Genomic DNA, 22,467 nt, shown 5'->3' with positions numbered 1-22,467 from the left:
GGCATTTGTTGTAAAAAGCCCTTAAAAACAGCAGTTCCCCTGTCTTGACATAGAGGATCTTTGACAATGTTTTTTTTTCTAGTAGTAGCTCAAAAACAGTAGCGAGTTGCTGTCATATAGAAAACCTTAGTCTTGCATTTTTGGCAATAAGTCCTCACGAACAGCAGAGTGCTCCTGTCACATAAAGAATCTTTGACAATGGCAAGTTCTTAAAAAAAAAAGCAGAGAACATCCGTCATCTAAAGGATCTTTGACTAAAATTGTTGTACAACGTCGTCAAAAACAGCAATGAGCTCCTATCATATACGCGGGCTCCATCGAGTGATATGCCAAAGAGCCACTTAATTTAATATTTAAACACAGTGTTACGGTTCAAACTGTGTATAATGTTACAGTGGCCAAACATATTAAATACTCTTGTGTTACGGCTCAGACTCCTGCCACCGCCGCTCATCCATCTGTGCGCTCCAGTGAGAGCACCGCTGCGGCCGCACCTCCGCACGGCTGCAGGAGATCTGCAATCAGCACACCTGCCTGGGATGAACGAGCTGCTTTCATAAGCCCGCACAACCTGCCATGCCGGGCCGGAATATAACCTTCTGTTGGCGTGCCGTAAGCGCGTTCTCCAGCTTCCTAGTTGCCTTCTGTCCTGATCTCTGTGTTCTCCCTGCGTTGATTGTGGTGTCCTTCCTCACCCCGCAGTTCCCTGTGTGCAGCCCCGAGTCAAGCTGTGCGTCTTGTGCTTCTGGATCTTCCCTGCCTCCCTCGTGCTTCCTGGTTCTCGACTCCTCGCTTGCCCCCGGACTACGACGACTCGCTCCTGCCTCTAGACCCCGCTTCCGCCCCTGGATCATCTGCCTGCCCCACGGACTTCCGTGTTCCTTCGCTCTCGACAACACTTGGTAACACACACCTCAGCTAACTACACACATAGCCTCACACACACACAGTCTTGGGTTTTGACACCCTCCATTTCCTTAGTGTAGTTTATTAGTTAGTATTGTTTATTATTATTATTATTATTATTATATATATTGACTATATATATATATATATATATATATATATATATATATATATATATATATATATATATATATATATATATATATATATATATATATATATATATATATATATATATATATTGAACATTACAGGCCCCTGGTGTCTGTTGCCGTCACCTCCCTTAGTCTAACCATAACATCTTGTTAAATAAAACCTCTGCCTTGTTTTTTAACGAACACATAGGCCTATAGAGGATCTTTGACTGGCATTTGTTGTGAAAAGCCCTTAAAAACAGCAGTGCTCCTGTCTTGACATAGAGGATCTTTGACAATGTTTTTTTTCTAGTAGTAGCTCAAAAACGGGAGCGAGTTGCGGTCATATAGAAAACCTTAGTCTCGCATTTTTGGCAAAAAGAGAGTGCTTCTGTCATATAGAGGATCTTTGTGCACGTGTTTATCATTAAAAAGTGTATTATTATTGTTTTTTGAGCGGACAATGCCAGTTCTTCTAATCGATGGATGCTTGGCAAGTTGGCAGAATAACAAACAGCTTTCCTTTTTCTTTTTCTTCGAATCTCTGTTTTACAACCTCACAGCCACAAAGAAGCGGATCAATATTTCACAGAACTTAACACAAATCTTTTTTGGTGTGAAGGCCGATGAATACATATTGAATTAGGAGTCAAAGGCGGTTCTGTTTAGACTTGAAAAAAAATGATGCATTTATTAGCAGCTGATGCCTGTTGTTCCCTCACAGAAGGTAAAAAATCCCACTAAAATTCCACAGTGGCGTTAAAGCTACAGGCTTTATTTAAAAAAAAAAAGACTTCCTCAGCCAATATGTGGTCCACTGAAGTGAATATAGCGAGCGTTTCCTGTGGCGCTGTGATAAGAGCGTCACCTCCGCTTTATCAGTCATCAAGCGGCCCGGCAGACACCTCCAGGTGGTAAAAGATAAAAAACAGGACTGGTAATGATGGTGAGAGAGGAGGAGAGAGTGGCTTCCTTACCTGTCCTCTGCAGATGATTGACAGCAAGAACTTTCCGAGGCTGACCTCTGGCGGCGGCGCTTTCGACGCGAGCGAGTCCTCGAGCTGAGAGGTGACGAGCACACAGGAGGGGGGGGGGGGAAGACTCAAAATGTGCAAATATGATAAGCATGCAGTAGGTAAGAACACCATCTTTATTTAAATGATGAAATAATGAGTATGATACGCTGTTTTATTAGGATGAGCATGATTCTCTGTACATCAATGCATACAAGTACAGAGATGGGAGTGTTTATTTAAATTTATTTTTTATTAAAATGTTTTGTCTCTCTACAGTTCCTATTTTTTAATTGAATTGAATTGTACACTGCAAAAACTGAAATCTAAGTAAGATGAAATATCTCAAATAAGGGTGATATTTGCTTATTTTCTGTCTGATAAGATAATTCTTCTCACTAAGCAGATTTTATGTTAGAGTGTTTTACTTGTTTTAAGTGTTTTCGTCCTAAATGATATCAGTAAGATATTACAGCTTGTTGCTGAGATTTGATGAGCTATATTGAGTAAAACATGCTTGAAACTAGAATATCAACTGTTGCAAAGCTGTGTCATCAACACTCACAAGTATAAAACTACTTTTTTAAAAAAATAATTTCTTATTTCAAGCTTGAAAAAAAATAATCATGACTTTGACACAATTGTGTCTCATAATTAAAACAGATGACAGCCAAATGGACTTTGCTGTTTTATGTTCAATGAAACTATAGAAAATACGTACTCATATAGTAGTACAGTTGGCACAGTACAGTAAACTGACAGTTAATATTTAAACATTTGACATGTCAAACAATTTTGAACAGAAATAGTTCATGCACATTCAGATAAATTCCTCAAAATTACAATTAAAATTTTTTGGACCGGGGGCCGGGCTGTATATATGCGCACTAATTGACTGAAAGAGCACGCACTTGGCGCGATGATGTCATGTTGTCGATGGAAAAATGCATTTTTAGACCATATGATTTGCCTGAGCGGCTAGGAAACCTTGAGAGTAACAAGCGCTTGCCATGTTGCCTTTCCATTAAGAACAATTTTTAGTATAAGTTTGCTGGTTTCAAGAAATGTAATGCCGAGCGCATATCATTATGTCAAGATAATGGCACTAGCATTTACTTCATTTAAGAATATTTTTCAACATATTGAGCGAAAAGGTCTCCTTTTTTTTCTACCAAGAAAAGTGCACTTGTTGTTAGTTATATATATATATATATATATATATATATATATATATATATATATATATATATATATATATATATATATATATATATATATATATATATATATATATAAATAAATAAATGTATATACACATATATATATATATATATATATATATATATATATATATATATATATATATATATATATATATATATCCATACATACATATATATACATATATACAGTATACTGTACAAATACATATATACAAACATACATACTGTATATATACATATACACATATATATATATATATATATATATATATATATATATATATATATATATATATATATATATATATATATATATATATATATATATATATATATATATATATATATATATACATATATATATATACACATATATATATATACATATATATATATATATATATATACACACATATATATATACACACACATATATATATATATATATATATATATATATATATATATATATATATATATATATATATATATTTGTATTTTTTATTGTATTTTTACTTGACATTAACTGTAATTATTGGAATAATGATACAAACAAAGGTGTCCAAGATGCTGAAGCGGGACATTTTTGGGTAGCAATTAGTTATTTATTATTATGAATGGGATATGTTAGTAGATATCATACTCATTTGTTTTGTAAACTATACCACACAACTAACATTGTTTGTGTTATTTTTATTTTTTCGAACTCATGGCAAAATTTGAGACATATGTACATAAATATTCACATATATTGTCATGATTGATTATATTAATACTACTTGTGTTCTGGGTTTTACGTGCCAAATTCTTACCTTCATTTCTGTTCGTCTGAGATAAAAATGTCCATTTCCAAGTGGGACTTCGTAATGTAACAAAATAATTCAATTCAATTCTTGGTAAGTAGGAAGTGTTTTGATTTGTTTATTTCTGTGACGTTGCATTCAAGGCACACACTGACCTTTTCTTGTGCCTGCGCTCCTCCTTCCTCTTCTGCTTCAAGCTGCTGGAGCTGCCAGTCAACAAAAGAGAAGACACCCTTGAGACCGCGTCAGGATGGAGCCCTTTTGTGTTGTAGCGTTTGTTATTCTCAATAATGACTTGCAACTGAATGAATTGACGTCATATTTGCCAGGGTATATATATTTTTTCAATCAATGTTTATTTATATAGCCCTAAATCATGAGTGTCTCAAAGGGCTGCACAAGCCACAACGACATCCTCAGCCTCTTTAACAATATCACCTGGGTTGGATTAACCTAAAATATCAAAACGGCTCAATTAGTGAGTTTTACTAAACCTGACACATATAAAAACATATATGAGTTATGGTTAAGGGTTACCCAAATCAATGTTGCTAACAATTGAGCCATGTCATAGCCTAAATAAAATATTATATAATTATTTATTATTATTATTATTACTATTATTATGACATATAATTAATTAATATTCATCTAGCAGTTTTTTGAGAAGCAGACTTTTTTGTCTTGATGAGTGAAATTTGTTTTTTTTCCCCATCTGATACTGTAGGAAAAAAATAATGTATGAAAATCAATATTACTGCCAACGACTGAGCTTATTATTATTATTATTATTATTATAATTAATTAATATTCATCTCGCAGTTTTTTAAGAAGCAGACTTTTTTGTCCTGATGAGTGAAAACAATTTTTCCCATCTCATACTGTAGGAAAAAAAATAATGCATGAACATCAATATTGCTGCCAACAACTGAGCTTATTATTTTTATTATTATTATTATTATTAATAATAATAATAATAATAATAATAATAATAATAATATAACATGTAATTTATAAATATTTATCTAGCAGTTTTTTAAGAAGCAGACTTTTTGTCCTGATGAGTGAAATTAGTTTTTTTTCCCCCATCTGATACTGTAGGAAAAAAATAATGCATGAAAATCAATATTGCTGCCAACGACTGAGCTTATTATTATTATTATTATTATTATTATTATAACATATAATTAATTAATATTCATCTAGCAGTTTTTTAAGAAGCAGACTTTTTTGTCCTGATGAGTGAATTTTTTTCCCCCCATCTCATACTGTAGGAAAAAAAATAATGCATGAACATCAATATTGCTACCAACAACTGAGCTTATTATTTTTATTATTATGATTATTATTATTAATAATAATAATAATATAACATATAATTAATAAATATTTATCTAGCAGTTTTTTAAGAAGCAGACTTTTTGTCCTGATGAGTGAAATTTGTTTTTTTTCCCCATCTGATACTGTAGGAAAAAAATAATGCATGAAAATCAATATTGCTGCCAACGACTGATCTTATTATTATTATTATTATTATTATTATTAATTAATATTCATCTAACAGTTTTTTAAGAAGCAGACTTTTTTGTCCTGATGAGTGAATTTTTTTTTTTTTCCTATCTGATACTGTAGGAAAAAAATAATGCATGAAAATCAATATTGCTGCCAACGACTGAGCTTATTATTACTATTATTATTATTATTATTATTAATTAATATTCATCTAGCAGTTTTTTAAGAAGCAGACTTTTTTGTCCTGATGAGTGATTTTTTTTTTCCTATCTGATACTGTAGGAAAAAAATAATGCATGAAAATCAATATTGCTGCCAACGACTGAGCTTATTATTATTATTATTATTATTATTATAACATATAATTAATAAATATTCATCCAGCAGTTTTTTAAGAAGCAGACTTTTTTGTCCTGATGAGTGAAATTTGTTTTTTTTCCCCCATCTGATACTGTAGGAAACAAATAATGCATGAAAATCAATATTGCTTTCAACGACTGAGCTTATTATTATTATTAATTCATATTCATCTAACAGTTTTTTAAGAAGCACACTTTTTTGTCCTGAGTGAATTTTTTTTTTCCTATCTGATACTGTAGGAAAAAAATAATGCATGAAAATCAATATTGCTGCCAACGACTGAGCTTATTATTATTATTATTATTAATTAATATTCATCTAGCAGTTTTTTAAGAAGCAGACTTTTTTGTCCTGATGAATGATTTTTTTTTCCCTATCTGATACTGTAGGAAAAAAATAATGCATGAAAATCAATATTGCTGCCAACGACTGAGCTTATTATTATTATTATTATTATTATTATTATTATAACATATAATTAATAAATATTCATCCAGCAGTTTTTTAAGAAGCAGACTTTTTTGTCCTGATGAGTGAAATTAGTTTTTTTCTTTTCCCCCATCTGATACTGTAGGAAAAAAATAATGCATGAAAATCAATATTGCTTTCAACGACTGAGCTTATTATTATTATTATTATTATTATTATTAATTAATTAATATTCATCTAACAGTTTTTTAAGAAGCAGACTTTTTTGTCCTGATGAGTGAATTTTTTTTCCTTTCCTATCTGATACTGTAGGAAAAAAATAATTCATGAAAATCAATATTGCTGCCAACGACTGAGCTTATTATTATTATTATTATTATTATTAATTAATATTCATCTAGCAGTTTTTTAAGAAGCAGACTTTTTGTCCTGATGAGTTAATTTCCCCCCCCCCCATCTGATACTGTAGGAAACAAATATTGCATGAAAATCAATATTGCTGCCAACGACTGAGCTTATTATTATTATTATTATTATTATAACATATAATTAATAAATATTCATCCAGCAGTTTTTTAAGAAGCAGACTTTTTTGTCCTGATGAGTGAAATTTGTTTTTTTCTTTTCCCCCATCTGATAGGAAAAAAATAATGCATGAAAATCAATATTGCTTTCAACTACTGAGCTTATTATTATTATTATTAATTAATTAATATTCATCTAACAGTTTTTTAAAAGCAGACTTTTTTGTCCTAATGAGTGAATTTTTTTTCCTTTCCTATCTGATACTGTAGGAAAAAAATAATTCATGAAAATCACTATTGCTGCCAACGACTGAGCTTATTATTATTATTATTATTATTAATTAATATTCATCTAGCAGTTTTTTAAGAAGCAGACTTTTTGTCCTGATGAGTTAATTTTTTTCCCCCCCATCTGATACTGTAGGAAACAAATATTGCATGAAAATCAATATTGCTGCCAACGACTGAGCTTATTATTATTATTATTATTATTATTATTATTATTATAACATATAATTAATTAATATTCATCTAGCAGTTTTTTAAGAAGCAGACTATTTTGTCCTGATGAGTAAAATTTGTTTTTCCCCCATCTGATACTGTAGGAAAAAATTAATGCATGAAAATCAATATTGCTGCCAACATCAGAGCTGTTTCTAGTCATTAAATAAAAACATTAAAATCAAATATATTTACAGCATAATTTTGCAAGGGAACATTTTTGGTCCAGAGGATCTGTAGTGAGACTTTTTGTTTTGAATTTTGAGAATGTAGAAACAAAATAAGGCATTTGATCAGGATTGCTGCCATCCCCTGAGCCAAGTCATAGCTTTCATACATTTTTTTTGATTGAGCGGTATAATATTTTTTAGCACTCTTTGAGACGTGGAGGATTTTTGTTTTAAGTCTGACACTGTAGAAAAAAAAGTTTGACATTAAATCAGTGTTGCTGCCTGCCACCGATCCACATCAGAGCCTTAAAACACATTAATAAATCATATTTTTCCATCTGTTTTTAGATAGTGGCCTGAGGATCTTTGAGTGTAAGTAAAAAAAGAAAAGAAAAGTATACCATACTCTAGGACAGGGGTCGGCAACCCAAAATGTTGAAAGAGCCATATGGTTGAGGGCGGACCTACGTCACTTCCGCCTACCAATCCCCTAGCAACCGGGAATTCGTTGAAAACAAACCAGCTCACAGCGAACACAGCATTGACAGAAAAAGCATTTAACGAGCGTTGTGGCTTGGAAGTCGGCGTTAAATCCTTCATTTACGCATTTTTACTTATTCGCATATCGTGTGAAAAAACGAAAATGTGTTATTTGCGTCAGACTCGTCTCAGTGAACTTTAAAGCTTCTCAGGCTTAGCTTAGCTTGCTAGTTAGCTTAGCCTGCGCGCTACTAAGAAAGAGACGCGGAAGTTATCAACAACAAGATCAAGAGTTAGTGTATAAAATATTGAGAGATTTGAGGGCTACATGTATTGTTTGAGTACAACTGTTCTTCGCCAGGTGTTCTTTGGCCGCCCTGGCTTACGTTTTCCCGGTGGTGTCCATCTTAACGCTGCCTTTGGTATCCTCTCGTTGTCCGGTTTTCGAAAATAGCTAGCTAGGCTACAGACTATATAGTATATACCGCATGTTATTTTTGTACAACAACAACTTCAGCTGTCGAACGTTATAAGGTACAAATTCAACAAGTACACACATTAGCACGGACGGTATAGCCAAGTTGTGGTTAAGAAGGTGGATTTTTGTTCCTTATATTTACCAGAAACGAAGTGATCCGAACACACGACCCGGGACTTTGGGGGACTCCAGTGAGAGCCGTCCTCGTTTTCCCGGTGTAAAGCTGCGAGCCATTTGTCTCGTCTCTGTGGGCTTTTATCACGCTTTGGCAGAACAAAATACAACCTCTGTTTCCGGTTGTGGTTAGCACAACCAAAAACAACACAGTCTTTCGGCATTTTGGAGGCAGAATGACGGGTTTAACCAGCGTAGGTCGACAGGTTAAAGAGTAATGGTTTGTTTTCAACGCCAGTCTCGTTGCTATGGCTCGAAGAACCCGTATGTAGCTCAGTTGCCCGGATGTTGGCCCTCACCCATTGGACCAAAAATACAAAAACAAATCTATCTGGAGCCGCAAAAAAATTAAAAGCCATATTACATGTGTCATGAGATATAAATGTAATTAAGAGGACTTAAAGGAAACTAAATGACCTCAAATATAACTACAAATGAGGCATAATGCTGCAATATATACATATCGCTAGCCTAAATAGCATGTTAGCATCGATTAGCTTGCAGTCATGTAGTGACCAAATATGTCTGATTAACACTCCACACAAGACAATAACATCAACAAAACTCACCTTTGTGCACTCATGCACAACGTTAAAAGTGTGGTGGACAAAATGAGACAGAAAAAGAAGTGGCATAAAACACGTCCTAGAAAGTCGGAGAAAGTTATACAAGTAAACAAACTATACGGTGAGTTCAAGGACCGCCAAAATAAGTAGGACAAAACGGCGCTCGCCAAATACTCGAATCAGTGAAGCATGTTTAATATAAACAGCGTGATTTATAACAATTAGGGAGGTTTGTGTCATGTTTGTCCTCCTACAGAAACCATGCTAAAACAAAAAAATAAAAAATGTTTTTCCATTCTTCATACATTTTTGAAAAATCTCCAGAGAGCCACTAGGGCGGCGCTAAAGAGAGCCGCGGGTTGCCGACCCCCGCTCTAGGACAACGGGGCCCAACTTTTCCACTACAGAGAGAACCGGGATGGGTCAAATGCAGAGGGTAATTTCGCCACACCTAGTGTGTGTGTGTGACTATCAGTGACTTTCACTTTCACTTGAATACATGCATGCAATGTTGCTGCTACTAAGCAATTACTAGAGCCCTAAAAAAGCCTGATTATGTCACTTTATTACAGCTTTTTGGGGGGATTTTCTATTTCATTTTTCTTGACACATTGTAGTATAAAGTAGCACATCATACCTTGCACACCCGCTAAACCTACCTGTGCTTGGACTTTTTTGAGCTATACCTGCGAAGATAAATGAGAATCATCGTTAGCCAATCAAGAGATAATATTATTATTATTATTATTATCATTGATATTGTAAACATTACGCTGAAGGAGCGCCACCTACCGATGCCGCTTGCTTTTCTTGGCGTTCTTCTTTTTCTTTTTCTTCTTCCTCAGCGGCGAGAGGCTGCAGGAAGGTGACCTGAGGCGGCGAGAGGAAGACATAAATAAAAAGGTGTTCCTGTTTATACACCATATTGCCAAAAGTATTTGGCCTCCTGCCTTGACTCACATTTGAAAATAAAGTGCCATCCCATTCCTAACCCATAGGGCTCAATATGATGTCGGTCCACCTTTTGCAGCTATTACAGCTTCAACTCTTCCGGGAGGGCTGTCCACAAGGTTTGCGGAGTGTGTTTATAGGAATTTTCCACCATTCTTGGTGAGGTCACACACTGATGTTGGTGGAGAAGGCCTGGCTCTCAAGTCTCAGTTCTAATTCATCCCAAAGGTGTTCTATCGGGTACAGGTCAGGACTCTGTGCAGGCCAGTCAAGTTCATCCACACCAGACTCAGTCATCCGTGTCTTTATGGACCTTGCTTTGTGCACTGGTGCGCAGTCATGTTGGAAGAGGAAGGGGCCCCGCTCTAAACTGTTGCGTCGACTAGCTCTTCCTACCAGGTAATCTAAGTTACTGGTCAATTCAAATTATTTTGATGACATATATGCTGAGTACGAAGGACCATCATGACAGAATAGGAATATTATCAAGTTTTACTGCAATTTCAGGAGATCAGCCCACACCAATGCATTCATATCGGCTACTCTACTTGATGTCCCATTCAAACGGAAAAAAATACTCTTTATAGAAGAAAGCAGCCCCCCCCCCCCCCCATCCCCCAGAAAAGGGATATTTCTCCCTCTTGCAACACTGATAAGGCAAGAAGGGGGTAAGTATTCACATTCCAATGTCTAAGACCCTAAACAGATCTATGAAGACAAAGAGAAACTGGTATACAGAATATACAAAGGAAAAGTACTAGCTGCTCTAAACATGGCTATGAATAAAGAAAGAACTCTTAAACATATATGCATTCTCCACAGTTGGGAGTATGGAATTTGGTCCAAAATGTTTTGGTATTCTGGAGCATTCCAAGTTCCTTTCACTGGAAAAACAACCTCACACCATAATTCCTCCTCCACCAAATTTCACACTCGGCACCATGCAGTCCGAAATGTAGCGTTCTCCCGGCAACCTCCAAACCCAGACTCATCTATCAGATTGCCAGATGGAAAAGCGTGATTCATCACTCCAGAGAACTCCACTGCTCTAGAGTCCAGTGGCGAAGTACTTTACATCACTGCATCCCACGCTTTGCACTGGACTTGGTGACGTATGGCTTAGATGCAGCTGCCCGGCCATGGACACCCATTCCGTGAAGCTCTCTGCGTACTGTACGTGGGCTAATTGGAAGGTCACATGAAGTTTGGAGCTCCGTAGCAACTGACTGTGCAGAAAGTCTTTGCACTATTCACTGACCCCTCTCTGTCAGTTTACGTGGCCTACCACTTGGTGGCTGAGTTGCTGTTGTTCCCAAACGCTTCCATTTTCTTATAATAAAGCCGACAGTTGACTTTGGAATATTTAGGAAATTTCACGACTGGATTTGTTGCACAGGTGGCATCCTATGACAGTTCCACGCTGGAAATCCCTGAGAGCGGCCCATTCTTTCACAAATGTTTGTAGAAACAGTCTCCATGCCTAAGTGCTTGCTTTTATACACCTGTGGTCGGGCCAAGTGATTAGGACACCTGATTCTCATCATTTGGATGGGTGGTGTGGAGGATGTAGATTTGTTTAAGAGTTCTCTCTTTTCACATAGCCATGTTTAGAGTAGCTAGTACTTTTCCTTTGGATATTCTACCAGTTTCTTTAGACATTTCCGATGCCTGGTTAGTGTCCTAAACCATCGGAATATGAAGACAACCCCCACGTCTGTCTCTCCCTATTAGTGTTGAGAGGGGGGAGATGGGGGTTTTCTTTGTGTGAAAAGAGTTGCCTTTTCCTTGGAATGCCAGATCAACTAGAGCAGCCGATATGAATGTATTGGTTAAGTTGATCTCCTAAAGCATTGGTATAAACTTGAAAATATTCCAATTCTGTCTTGATGGTCCTTCTTACTCAGCATATATGTCATCGAAAGAACTTGGGACTGACCAGCAACTTAGATTCCCTGGGAGGGTAGAGCTGGTCCGACGCAACAGTGGCCAAATACTTTTGGAAATATAGTGCATCTCAGTCGGGGTTATGTACCTTCTCCGTCGTCGCCTGCTCTTGTCCGACTTTCTCTTCTTCTTCTTGGCTTTCGGCCGCAGTGACAGCTCATCGTCAAAGGAGGCGCTGTGAGAGGAGAAAGGCAAAGATGGTACGAATGTCACATGACAGACATTACCTCAGTGTGCTTTAAAGCCAGCTCAATATATGCAAAATTAGCACAGAACGGCGACTCTTGTGGATAATATGCCAAACACCAGGCGGGCGTCTAATCCTCATGACTCATCCGGGCAATCTGAAAAAAACGCACATAAAACCTTTCCGATTCCCCGCTAAGTGAGATAATCTGTGAGTCTATTTGAAATGATCCAATATAAACATGACGACGAGCCCTCAGAGAGAGGACATGTTGCTCTGAGATGAGACGTCACGCTGTATTTTACCCGCACAAATCCACTGTGTTCTGCACCCAAGTGCCCCAAAATGAGGCAAAGCACACAAGGATTAGTTGAACGTCTTTTATATTCACAATATGAAGGAGATAAAGCTGACTAAAAATTACACAATTCATTTATTTATATCTAAAATGAAGTCAATACGCAGAAAAATAGCACAGAAAAATGTAATGGCTGAATTTTAAACTGCTGACGTTATTGTGGGTGATATAAAAGCAAACTAAAAAGGACCAAATTGTTCAACTTAAAATCTGTAACCGGCTAGGACAAAGTACATTTATGAAACTTTTATGAGATTGTGGACGTAACATTACAAGAATTTAGACGTAACATTACGAGATTGTGGACGTAACATTACAATAATTTAGACGTAGTATTATGAGAATGTGGATGTAATATTACAAGAATTTAGACGTAACATTACGAGATTGTGGACGGAACATTACAAGAATTTAGACGTAATATTACGAAAACGTGGACGTAACATTACAAGAATTTTGACGTAACATTACGATAATTTAGACGCAACATTACAATAATTTAGACGTATTATTATGAGAATGTGGATGTAATATTACAAGAATTTTGACGTAACATTAGGAGATTGTGGACGTAACATTACAAGAATTTAGACATAGTATTATGAGAATGTGTACGTAATATTACAATAATTTAGACGTAACATTACGAGATTGTGGACGTAACATTACAAGAATTTAGACGTAGTATTATGAGAATGTGGATGTAACATTACAAGAATTAAGACGTAGTATTATGAGAATGTGGACGTAACATTACAATAATTTAGACGTAGTATTATGAGAATGTGTACGTATATTACAATAATTTAGACGTAACATTACGAGATTGTGGACGTAACATTACAATAATTTAGATGTAGTATTATGAGAATGTGGACGTAATATTACAAGAATTTAGACGTAACATTACGAGATTGTGGACGAAACATTACGAGATTTTGGACATAACCTTACAAGAATTTAGACGTAGTATTATGAGAGTGTGTACATAATATTACAATAATTTAGACGTAACATTACGAGATTGTGGACGTAACATTACAATAATTTAGACGTAGTATTATGAGAATGTGGATGTAATATTACAAGAATTTAGACGTAACATTACGAGATTGTGGACGGAACATTACAAGAATTTATACGTAATATTACGAAAACGTGGACGTAACATTACAAGAATTTTGACGTAGCATTACGATAATTTAGACGTAACATTACAATAATTTAGACGTATTATTATGAGAATGTGGATGTAATGTTACAAGAATTTTGACGTAACATTAGGAGATTGTGGACGTAACATTACAATAATTTAGACGTAACATTACGAGATTGTGGATGTAATATTACAATAATTTAGACGTAACATTACGAGATTGTGGACGTAACATTACAAGAATTTAGACATAGTATTATGAGAATGTGTACGTACTATTACAATAATTTAGACGTAACATTACGAGATTGTGGACGTAACATTACAAGAATTTAGACGTAGTATTATGAGAATGTGGATGTAACATTACAAGAATTAAGACGTAGTATTATGAGAATGTGGACGTAACATTACAATAATTTAGACGTAGTACTATGAGAATGTGTACGTAATATTACAATAATTTAGACGTAACATTACGAGATTGTGGACGTAACATTACAATAATTTAGATGTAGTATTATGAGAATGTGGACGTAATATTACAAGAATTTAGACGTAACATTACGAGATTGTGGACGAAACATTACGAGATTTTGGACAAAACATTACAAGAATTTAGACGTAGTATTATGAGAATGTGTACGTAATATTACAATAATTTAGACGTAACATCACGAGATTGTGGACGTAACATTACAATAATTTAGACATAGTATTATGAGAATGTGGATGTAATATTACAAGAATTTAGACGTAACATTACGAGATTGTGGACAGAACATTACAAGAATTTATACGTAATATTACGAAAACGTGGACGTAACATTATAAGAATTTTGACGTAACATTACGATAATTTAGACGTAACATTACAATAATTTAGACGTATTATTATGAGAATGTGGATGTAATGTTACAAGAATTTTGACATAACATTAGGAGATTGTGGACGTAACATTACAATAATTTAGACATAGTATTATGAGAATGTGGATGTAATATTACAATAATTTAGACGTAACATTACGAGATTGTGGACGTAACATTACAATAATTTAGACATAGTATTATGAGAGTGTGGATGTAATATTACAATAATTTAGACGTAACATTACGAGATTGTGGACGTAACATTACAAGAATTTAGACGTAACATTACGAGATTGTGGACGTAACATTACAAGAATTAAGACGTAGTATTATGAGAATGTGGACGTAACATTACAATAATTTAGACGTAGTATTATGAGAATGTGTACGTAATATTACAATAATTTAGACGTAACATTACGAGATTGTGGACGTAACATTACAATAATTTAGATGTAGTATTATGAGAATGTGGACGTAATATTACAAGAATTTAGACGTAACATTATGAGATTGTGGACGTAACATTACAAGAATTTAGATATAACATTACAAGATTGTGGACGGAACATTACAATAATTTAGACGTAGTATTATGAGAATGTGTACGTAATATTACAATAATTTAGACGTAACATTACGAGATTGTGGACGTAACATTACAATAATTTAGATGTAGTATTATGAGAATGTGGACGTAATATTACAAGAATTTAGATGTAACATTACGAGATTGTGGACGTAACATTACAAGAATTTAGACATAACATTACAAGATTGTGGACGGAACATTACAATCATTTAGACGTAGGATTATGAGAGTGTGTACGTAATATTACAATAATTTAGACGTAACATAACGAGATTGTGGACGTAACATTACAATAATTTAGACGTAGTATTACGAGAACGTGAACGTAATATTACAAGAATTTAGACGTAACATTACGAGATTGTGGACGAAACATTACGAGATTTTGGACATAACATTACAAGAATTTAGACGTAGTATTATGAGAATGTGTACGTAATATTACAATAATTTAGACGTAACATTACGAGATTGTGGACGTAACATTACAATAATTTAGACGTAGTATTATGAGAATGTGGACGTAATATTACAAGAATTTAGACGTAACATTACGAGACTGTGGACGTAACATTACAAGAATTTAGACGTAACATTGCGAGATTGTGGACGTAACATTACAAGAATTAAGACGTAGTATTATGAGAATGTGGATGTAATATTACAAGAATTTAGACGTATAGTATTATGAGAATGTGGACGTAATATTACAAGAATTTAGACGTAACATTACGAGATTTTGGACATAACATTACAAGAATTTAGACATAACATTACAAGAATTTAGACGTAGTATTATGAGAATGTGGACGTAATATTACAATAATTTAGACGTAACATTACGAGATTGTGGACGTAACATTACGAGATTTTGGACATAACATTACAAGAATTTAGACTTAGTATTATGAGAATGTGGACGTAATATTACAAGAATTTAGACGTAACATTACGAGATTGTGTATGTAACATTACAAGAATTTAGACGTAGTATTATGAGAATGTGGACGTAATATTACAAGAATTTAGACATAACATTACAAGATTGTGGACGGAACATTACAATAATTTAGACGTAGTATTATGAGAATGTGTACGTAATATTACAATAATTTAGACGTAACATTACGAGATTGTGGACACAACATTACAAGAATTTAGACGTAGTATAATGAGAATGTGTACGTAATTTAACAATAATTTAGACGTAACATTACGAGATTGTGGACGTAACATTACAATAATTTAGACGTAGTATTATGAGAATGTGGACGTAATATTACAAGAATTTAGACGTAATTTTATGAGATTGTGGACGTAACATTACGAGATTTTGGACACAACATTACAAGAATTTAGACGTAGTAATATGAGAATGTGGACGTAATATTACAAGAATTTATACGTAACATTACGAGACTGTAGATGTAACATTACGAGCATTTAGACTTAACATTACGAGATTGTGGACGTAACATTACGAGATTTTGGACATAACATTATAAGAATTTAGACGTAGTATTACGAGAATGTGGACATAGCATTATAATAATTTGGGCATAGTATTATGAGAATGTGTACGTAATATTACAATAATTTAGACATCAAATTACGAGATTGTGGACGTAACATTACAAGAATTTAGACGTAATTTTATGAGATTGTGGACGTAACATTACGAGATTTTGGACACAACATTACAAGAATTTGGACGTAGTATTATGAGAATGTGGACATAATATTACAGGAATTTAGACGTAACATTACGAGACTGTGGATGTAACATTACAAGCATTTAGATGTAACATTACGAGATTGTGGACGTAACATTACGAGATTTTGGACATAACATTATAAGAATTTAGACGTAGTATTACGAGAATGTGGACATAGCATTATAATAATTTGGGCATAGTATTATGAGAATGTATACGTAATATTACAATAATTTAGACATCAAATTACGAGATTGTGGACGTAACATTACAAGAATTTAGATGTAATTTTATGAGATTGTGGACGTAACATTACAAGATTTTGGACACAACATTACAAGAATTTGGACGTAGTATTATGAGAATGTGGACATAATATTACAAGAATTTAGACGTAACATTACGAGACTGTGGATGTAACATTACAAGCATTTAGACGTAACATTACGAGATTTTGGACTTAACATTACAATAATTTTGGCGTAGTATTATGAGAATGTGGACGTAATATTACAAGTGCCGTGACATCACCAGACATTTGAACGTATTTCAAAAGTGTGGAGTAAATACGCCCAGAATTTGATGCAACACTTCTGGCATTCAGACGTACGATTAAGCAATATGTGTAGACGTTACCCTCCTGGAATTTAGATGTACTGTAAGATTAAGTAGACATAACTCTACAACAATTTCAATGTAACGTCAGAAAAAACACAGACGACATATTACGAAAAATGTAGTGGAACCAGAATGAACACTATGGACAAATGTATATTTTAAATGACTTAAGGAGTATTATCACACATATTCACACTTTTTCCTGCAGAAAGTCGCACATTTATGAAAAAAAAAGTTTTTGACGACAATGAAGACGATCAAAAATATTTAAAAAATAAAATGTCATGAGCTTGTAGAAATGTGTAGAAATGCAACTCGGCTAACATGGCTTGCAGGTGACGCGGACGTATACGACAGAGACAAAGAGTCCTTCTGCTTCACGTGTGCCAGCCCACTTGAAATAAACGACCCTTCTTAACGCCGTCTGAGCACTAGCGGGTGAAAATGCATTAGTGCTGATTAGACGGAGCGAGCCGCACTCGCTAACGAGAACACTTTGTCACTCATTAACACTTCAACCGTGCTGCCTCCGTGGAGGCCTCGCGCCGGACAACCATTTGCATTTTTCAGCTCAAAAAGGAAACATTTGTTTTGATGAAGTGGCTTAAAAAAGACGGGAGGAACAAAACGCTCGCCATTCATCTTCTACGTGTCCAGCAGGGAGATGACAGCGCATGATGTGTTTAGTCGATTGGAACATCTCTCAAAAGTGAGCACAGCCCTCATATTTCCACAAGCATTTTTCTACCCTGTCAAATATTGGTGAAAGCAAACTTACTTTAGAGTAGACAGTGTACAGCAATATAGATTTACTATACAATAATAATAATAATAGATATTATTTGTAAAAAGCACTTTACATTGAGTAAACAACCTCAAAGTGCTACAGTGTATTAAAAAAATACAAATGAAAAGATAATAAAAATAAATACTAGAACAGCCTAATAGCTAGAACTAGTATTCATATATCTAAAAAAGGCTTCTTTTTTTTTTTTTAAAGAAGGGTTTTTAAGCCTTTTTTAAAAGCATCCACAGTCTGTGGTGCCCTCAGGTGGTCAGGGAGAGCGTTCCACAGACTGGGAGTGGCCTCACACGTGTGAGCTGTAGGCTTAATAATGATAATAATAATAATAATAGATTTTATTTGTAAAAAGCACTTTACATTGAGTAAACAACCTCAAAGTGCTACAGTGTGTTAAAAAAATTCAAATAAAAAGATAATAAAAATAAAAACTAGAACAGCCTAATAGCTAGAACTAGGATGCATATATCTAAAAAAGGCTATTTTTAAAAGAAGGGTTTTTAAGCCTTTTTTAAACGCATCCACAGTCTGTGGTGCCCTCAGGTGGCCAGGGAGAGCGTTCCACAGACTGGGAGCGGCCTCACACGTGGGAGCTGGGGGCTTAATAATAATAATAATAGATTTTATTTGTAAAAAGCACTTCACATTGAGTAAACAACCTCAAAGTGCTACAGTGTAATAAAAAAAATAAAAATAAAAAGATAATAAAAATAAATAAAAATAAAAACTAGAACAGCCTAATAGCTAGAACTAGTATGCATGTATCTAAAAAAGGCTTCTTTTTTTTTAAAAGAAGGGTTTTTAAGCCTTTTTTAAAAGCATCCACAGTCTGTGGTGCCCTCAGGTGGTCAGGGAGAGCGTTCCACAGACTGGGAGCAGCCTCACACGTGGGCGCTGTAGGCTTAATAATAATAATAATAATAATAATAATATATTTTATTTGTAAAAATCACTTTACATTGAGTAAACAACCTCAAAGTGCTACAGTGTCTTAAAAAAATTCAAATAAAAAGATAATAAAAATAAAAACTAGAACAGCCTAATAGCTAGAACTAGGATGCATATATCTAAAAAAGGCTATTTTTAAAAGAAGGGTTTTTAAGCCTTTTTTAAAAGCATCCACAGTCTGTGGTGCCCTCAGGTGGCCAGGGAGAGCGTTCCACAGACTGGGAGCGGCCTCACACGTGGGAGCTTGAGGCTTAATAATAATAATAATAGATTTTATTTGTAAAAAGCACTTCACATTGAGTAAACAACCTCAAAGTGCTACAGTGTAATAAAAAAAATAAAAATAAAAACATAATAAAAATAAATAAAAATAAAAAGTAGAACAGCCTAATAGCTAGAACTAGTATGCATATATCTAAAAAAGGCTTTTTTTAAAAGAAGGGTTTTTAAGCCTTTTTTAAAAGCATCCACAGTCTGTGGTGCCCTCAGGTGGTCAGGGAGAGCGTTCCACAGACTGGGAGCGGCCTCACACGTGGGAGCTGTAGGCTTAATAAAAATAATAATATATTTTATTTGTAAAAATCACTTTACATTGAGTAAACAACCTCAAAGTGCCACAGTGTATTAAAAAATAATAATAAAAAAATAATAATAATAAAAACAAAAACTAGAACAGCCTAATAGCTAGAACTAGTATGCATACATCTAAAAAAAAGGCTTTTTTTAAAGAAGGGTTTTTAAGCCTTTTTTAAAAGCATCCACAGTCTGTGGTGCCCTCAAGTGGTCAGGGAGAGCGTTCCACAGACTGGCAGCGGCAGAGCAGAAAGCCCGGTCTCCCATTGTTCGTAGCTTTGTCCTCGGAGGTTAGAGGTTTTGGTCCTAAATAATCTCAGTAAGATATTACAGCTTGTTGCTGAGATTTGATGACCTATATTGAGTAAAACATGCTTGAAACTAGAATATCAACTGTTGCAAAGCTGTGTCATCAACACTCACAAGTATAAAACTACTTTTTTAAAGTAATCATTTCTTACTTCAAGCATGAATTTAAAAAAAAATCATGATGCCGAGCGCATATCATTATGTCAAGATAATGGCACTAGCATTTACTTCATTTAAGAATATTTTTCAACATATTGAGCAAAAAGGTCTCTTTTTTTTTTCTACCAAGAAAAGTGCACTTGTTATTAGTGAGAATATACTTATTTTAAGGCATTTTTGAGTTAATTGAGGTTAGCTAATTTGACTTGTTTTGGAAAGTCTTGACAAGCCGAATTTTCTTGTTCTATTGGCAGATCATTTTGCTTAGTTCAAATAAAAAATACCCGTAATTTTTGTATTTTTTTTTTTCTTGTTTTTGAACACTGACTTTTTGCAGTGTGAGTCACATTTGTTGCAGGAAGATTGAAGTCATCTCATTAGTTTAGTTTTTTTTTTTTGAAATAATGCTTCTCTTTTCTCTGACATTATCAGCCGAGAAGTCAACATGCTGTGTTTTGGTTCAAGGTGCCGAACTAAAAGAGGGCCTTGCCACTCCGCGTGATAAGAGTGTTTGTATATTCCTTCCCTTCATGGGAATATCCAGATTACGTTTTTTCCTCCCGCGTCTGACTTTCATTGTAGCACTAAAAGCTCTTATCGTCAACACGCTAATCTTCCACGAGCACACCGGTGAAGAAATATGTTCTGAAAAAAGGAGAGATGTTGCTCTCGCTCTGATCTCTAATCCTGTACGTTTAAAAAAGATCTCACGGGCGTCGTCGTTTGCTCGCTCACCTCCTCGCCCGGCGATGGCGGTGGTGTCGCCTTTTCCTCGCGATGCAACTGTCCCTGCCAGCAGGGGGCACACCGGAACCTGAAGTCACCTCCTTTCTGGTGTTGGCGTCGGCCGGCGGCGGAGGCGCCTGCAGACTGCAACGAAAGATAAAAGAAATGACATTATAATTGGTGTTTGGTCAAAACAACCCGTTAAGGAGGGGTATGGGGGGAAAATGGGAAATACAGAGAAACTCCACGATGATTGGTTCAGTTCAGTTCAGTTTCAGTTTCTTTGGAACATACAATGTAATGCATCACATATTTCCAGTTGTTTCATTACAGCACGTCCGAAAAGGAGTAGGAAGAAGCAGAGCTTATTTAATCCTACCCTTTCTCATACCGTATATCAATTTTATCTAATTTCCTTGTTCTCTGTAACCGAGCAGTGATTCTCATCCCAGTCGCTTCACACTCGGCTGCGAACCGATCCAGTGAGAGCTGAAGATCCTGGCCAGATGAAGCCATCAGGACCACATCATCTGCACAAAGCAGAGACCTAATCCCGCAGCCACCAAACCGGATCCCCTCAAAGCCTTGACTGTGCCTAGAAACTCTGTCTATAAAAGTTATGAACAGAATGGGTGACAAAGGGCAGCCTTGGCGGAGTCCAACCCTCACTGGAAACGTGTCCGACTTATTGCCGGCAATGCGGACCAAGCTCTGACACTGATCATACAGGGAGCGGACCGCCACAATCAGACAGTCCGATACCCCATACTCTCTGAGCACTCCCCACAGGACTTCCCCAGGGACACGGTCGAATGCCTTCTCCAAGTCCACAAAGCACATGTAGACTGGTTGGGCAAACTCCCATGCACCCTCAAGGACCCTGCCGAGAGTATAGAGCTGGTCCACAGTTCCACGACCAGGACGAAAACCACACTGTTCCTCCTGGATCCGAGGTTCGACTATCCGGCGTAGCCTCCTCTACAGTACTGTCATGATCCGTGGTCCGGATCATGTTTTGTGTTTTCTGTTAGTTTTGGACTCCTTCAGTTCCTGTTTGTGCACCTCCTGAGTTTATTACCATGGCTACTTATGATTTTCACCTGCCTCTGGCGTTCGGGACGCTCACCTGTTGCTAATCAAGAGACATTATTTAAGCCTGCCTTTGCCAGTCAGTCGGTCTGGCTTCTTTGTTTGCTTCACGCTACTGTTACGTGAGTGTTCCTATCTCTAGTCTATGCTAAGAGTTAGCCGTAGCATCCAGTGCGATCGGCACTTTTTCCTTC

At 35.4% G+C, this 22,467-nt stretch overlaps 1 protein-coding gene across 1 annotated transcript in view; it reads right to left on the bottom strand.

The window, feature by feature from the left end:
- LOC133632191 (serine/arginine repetitive matrix protein 4-like) overlaps window positions 1-22,467 on the bottom strand; it is a 131,032-nt gene that overhangs the window by 24,310 nt on the left and 84,255 nt on the right. Inside the window, exons 2-7 of the mRNA XM_062024475.1 lie at window positions 21,194-21,328; window positions 12,257-12,343; window positions 10,066-10,143; window positions 9,933-9,959; window positions 4,235-4,285; window positions 2,018-2,101 (exon numbers count right to left, since the gene is read on the bottom strand). Of these exons, the coding sequence (XP_061880459.1) occupies window positions 2,018-2,101; window positions 4,235-4,285; window positions 9,933-9,959; window positions 10,066-10,143; window positions 12,257-12,343; window positions 21,194-21,328 (462 nt within the window). The remainder of the gene's footprint in view (window positions 1-2,017; window positions 2,102-4,234; window positions 4,286-9,932; window positions 9,960-10,065; window positions 10,144-12,256; window positions 12,344-21,193; window positions 21,329-22,467) is intronic.

The sequence above is a fragment of the Entelurus aequoreus genome, linkage group LG17, assembly GCF_033978785.1.
Source record: "Entelurus aequoreus isolate RoL-2023_Sb linkage group LG17, RoL_Eaeq_v1.1, whole genome shotgun sequence".
Classification (NCBI taxonomy): Eukaryota; Metazoa; Chordata; class Actinopteri; order Syngnathiformes; family Syngnathidae; genus Entelurus; species Entelurus aequoreus.
This window is presented reverse-complemented; position numbering and strand designations above follow the sequence as displayed.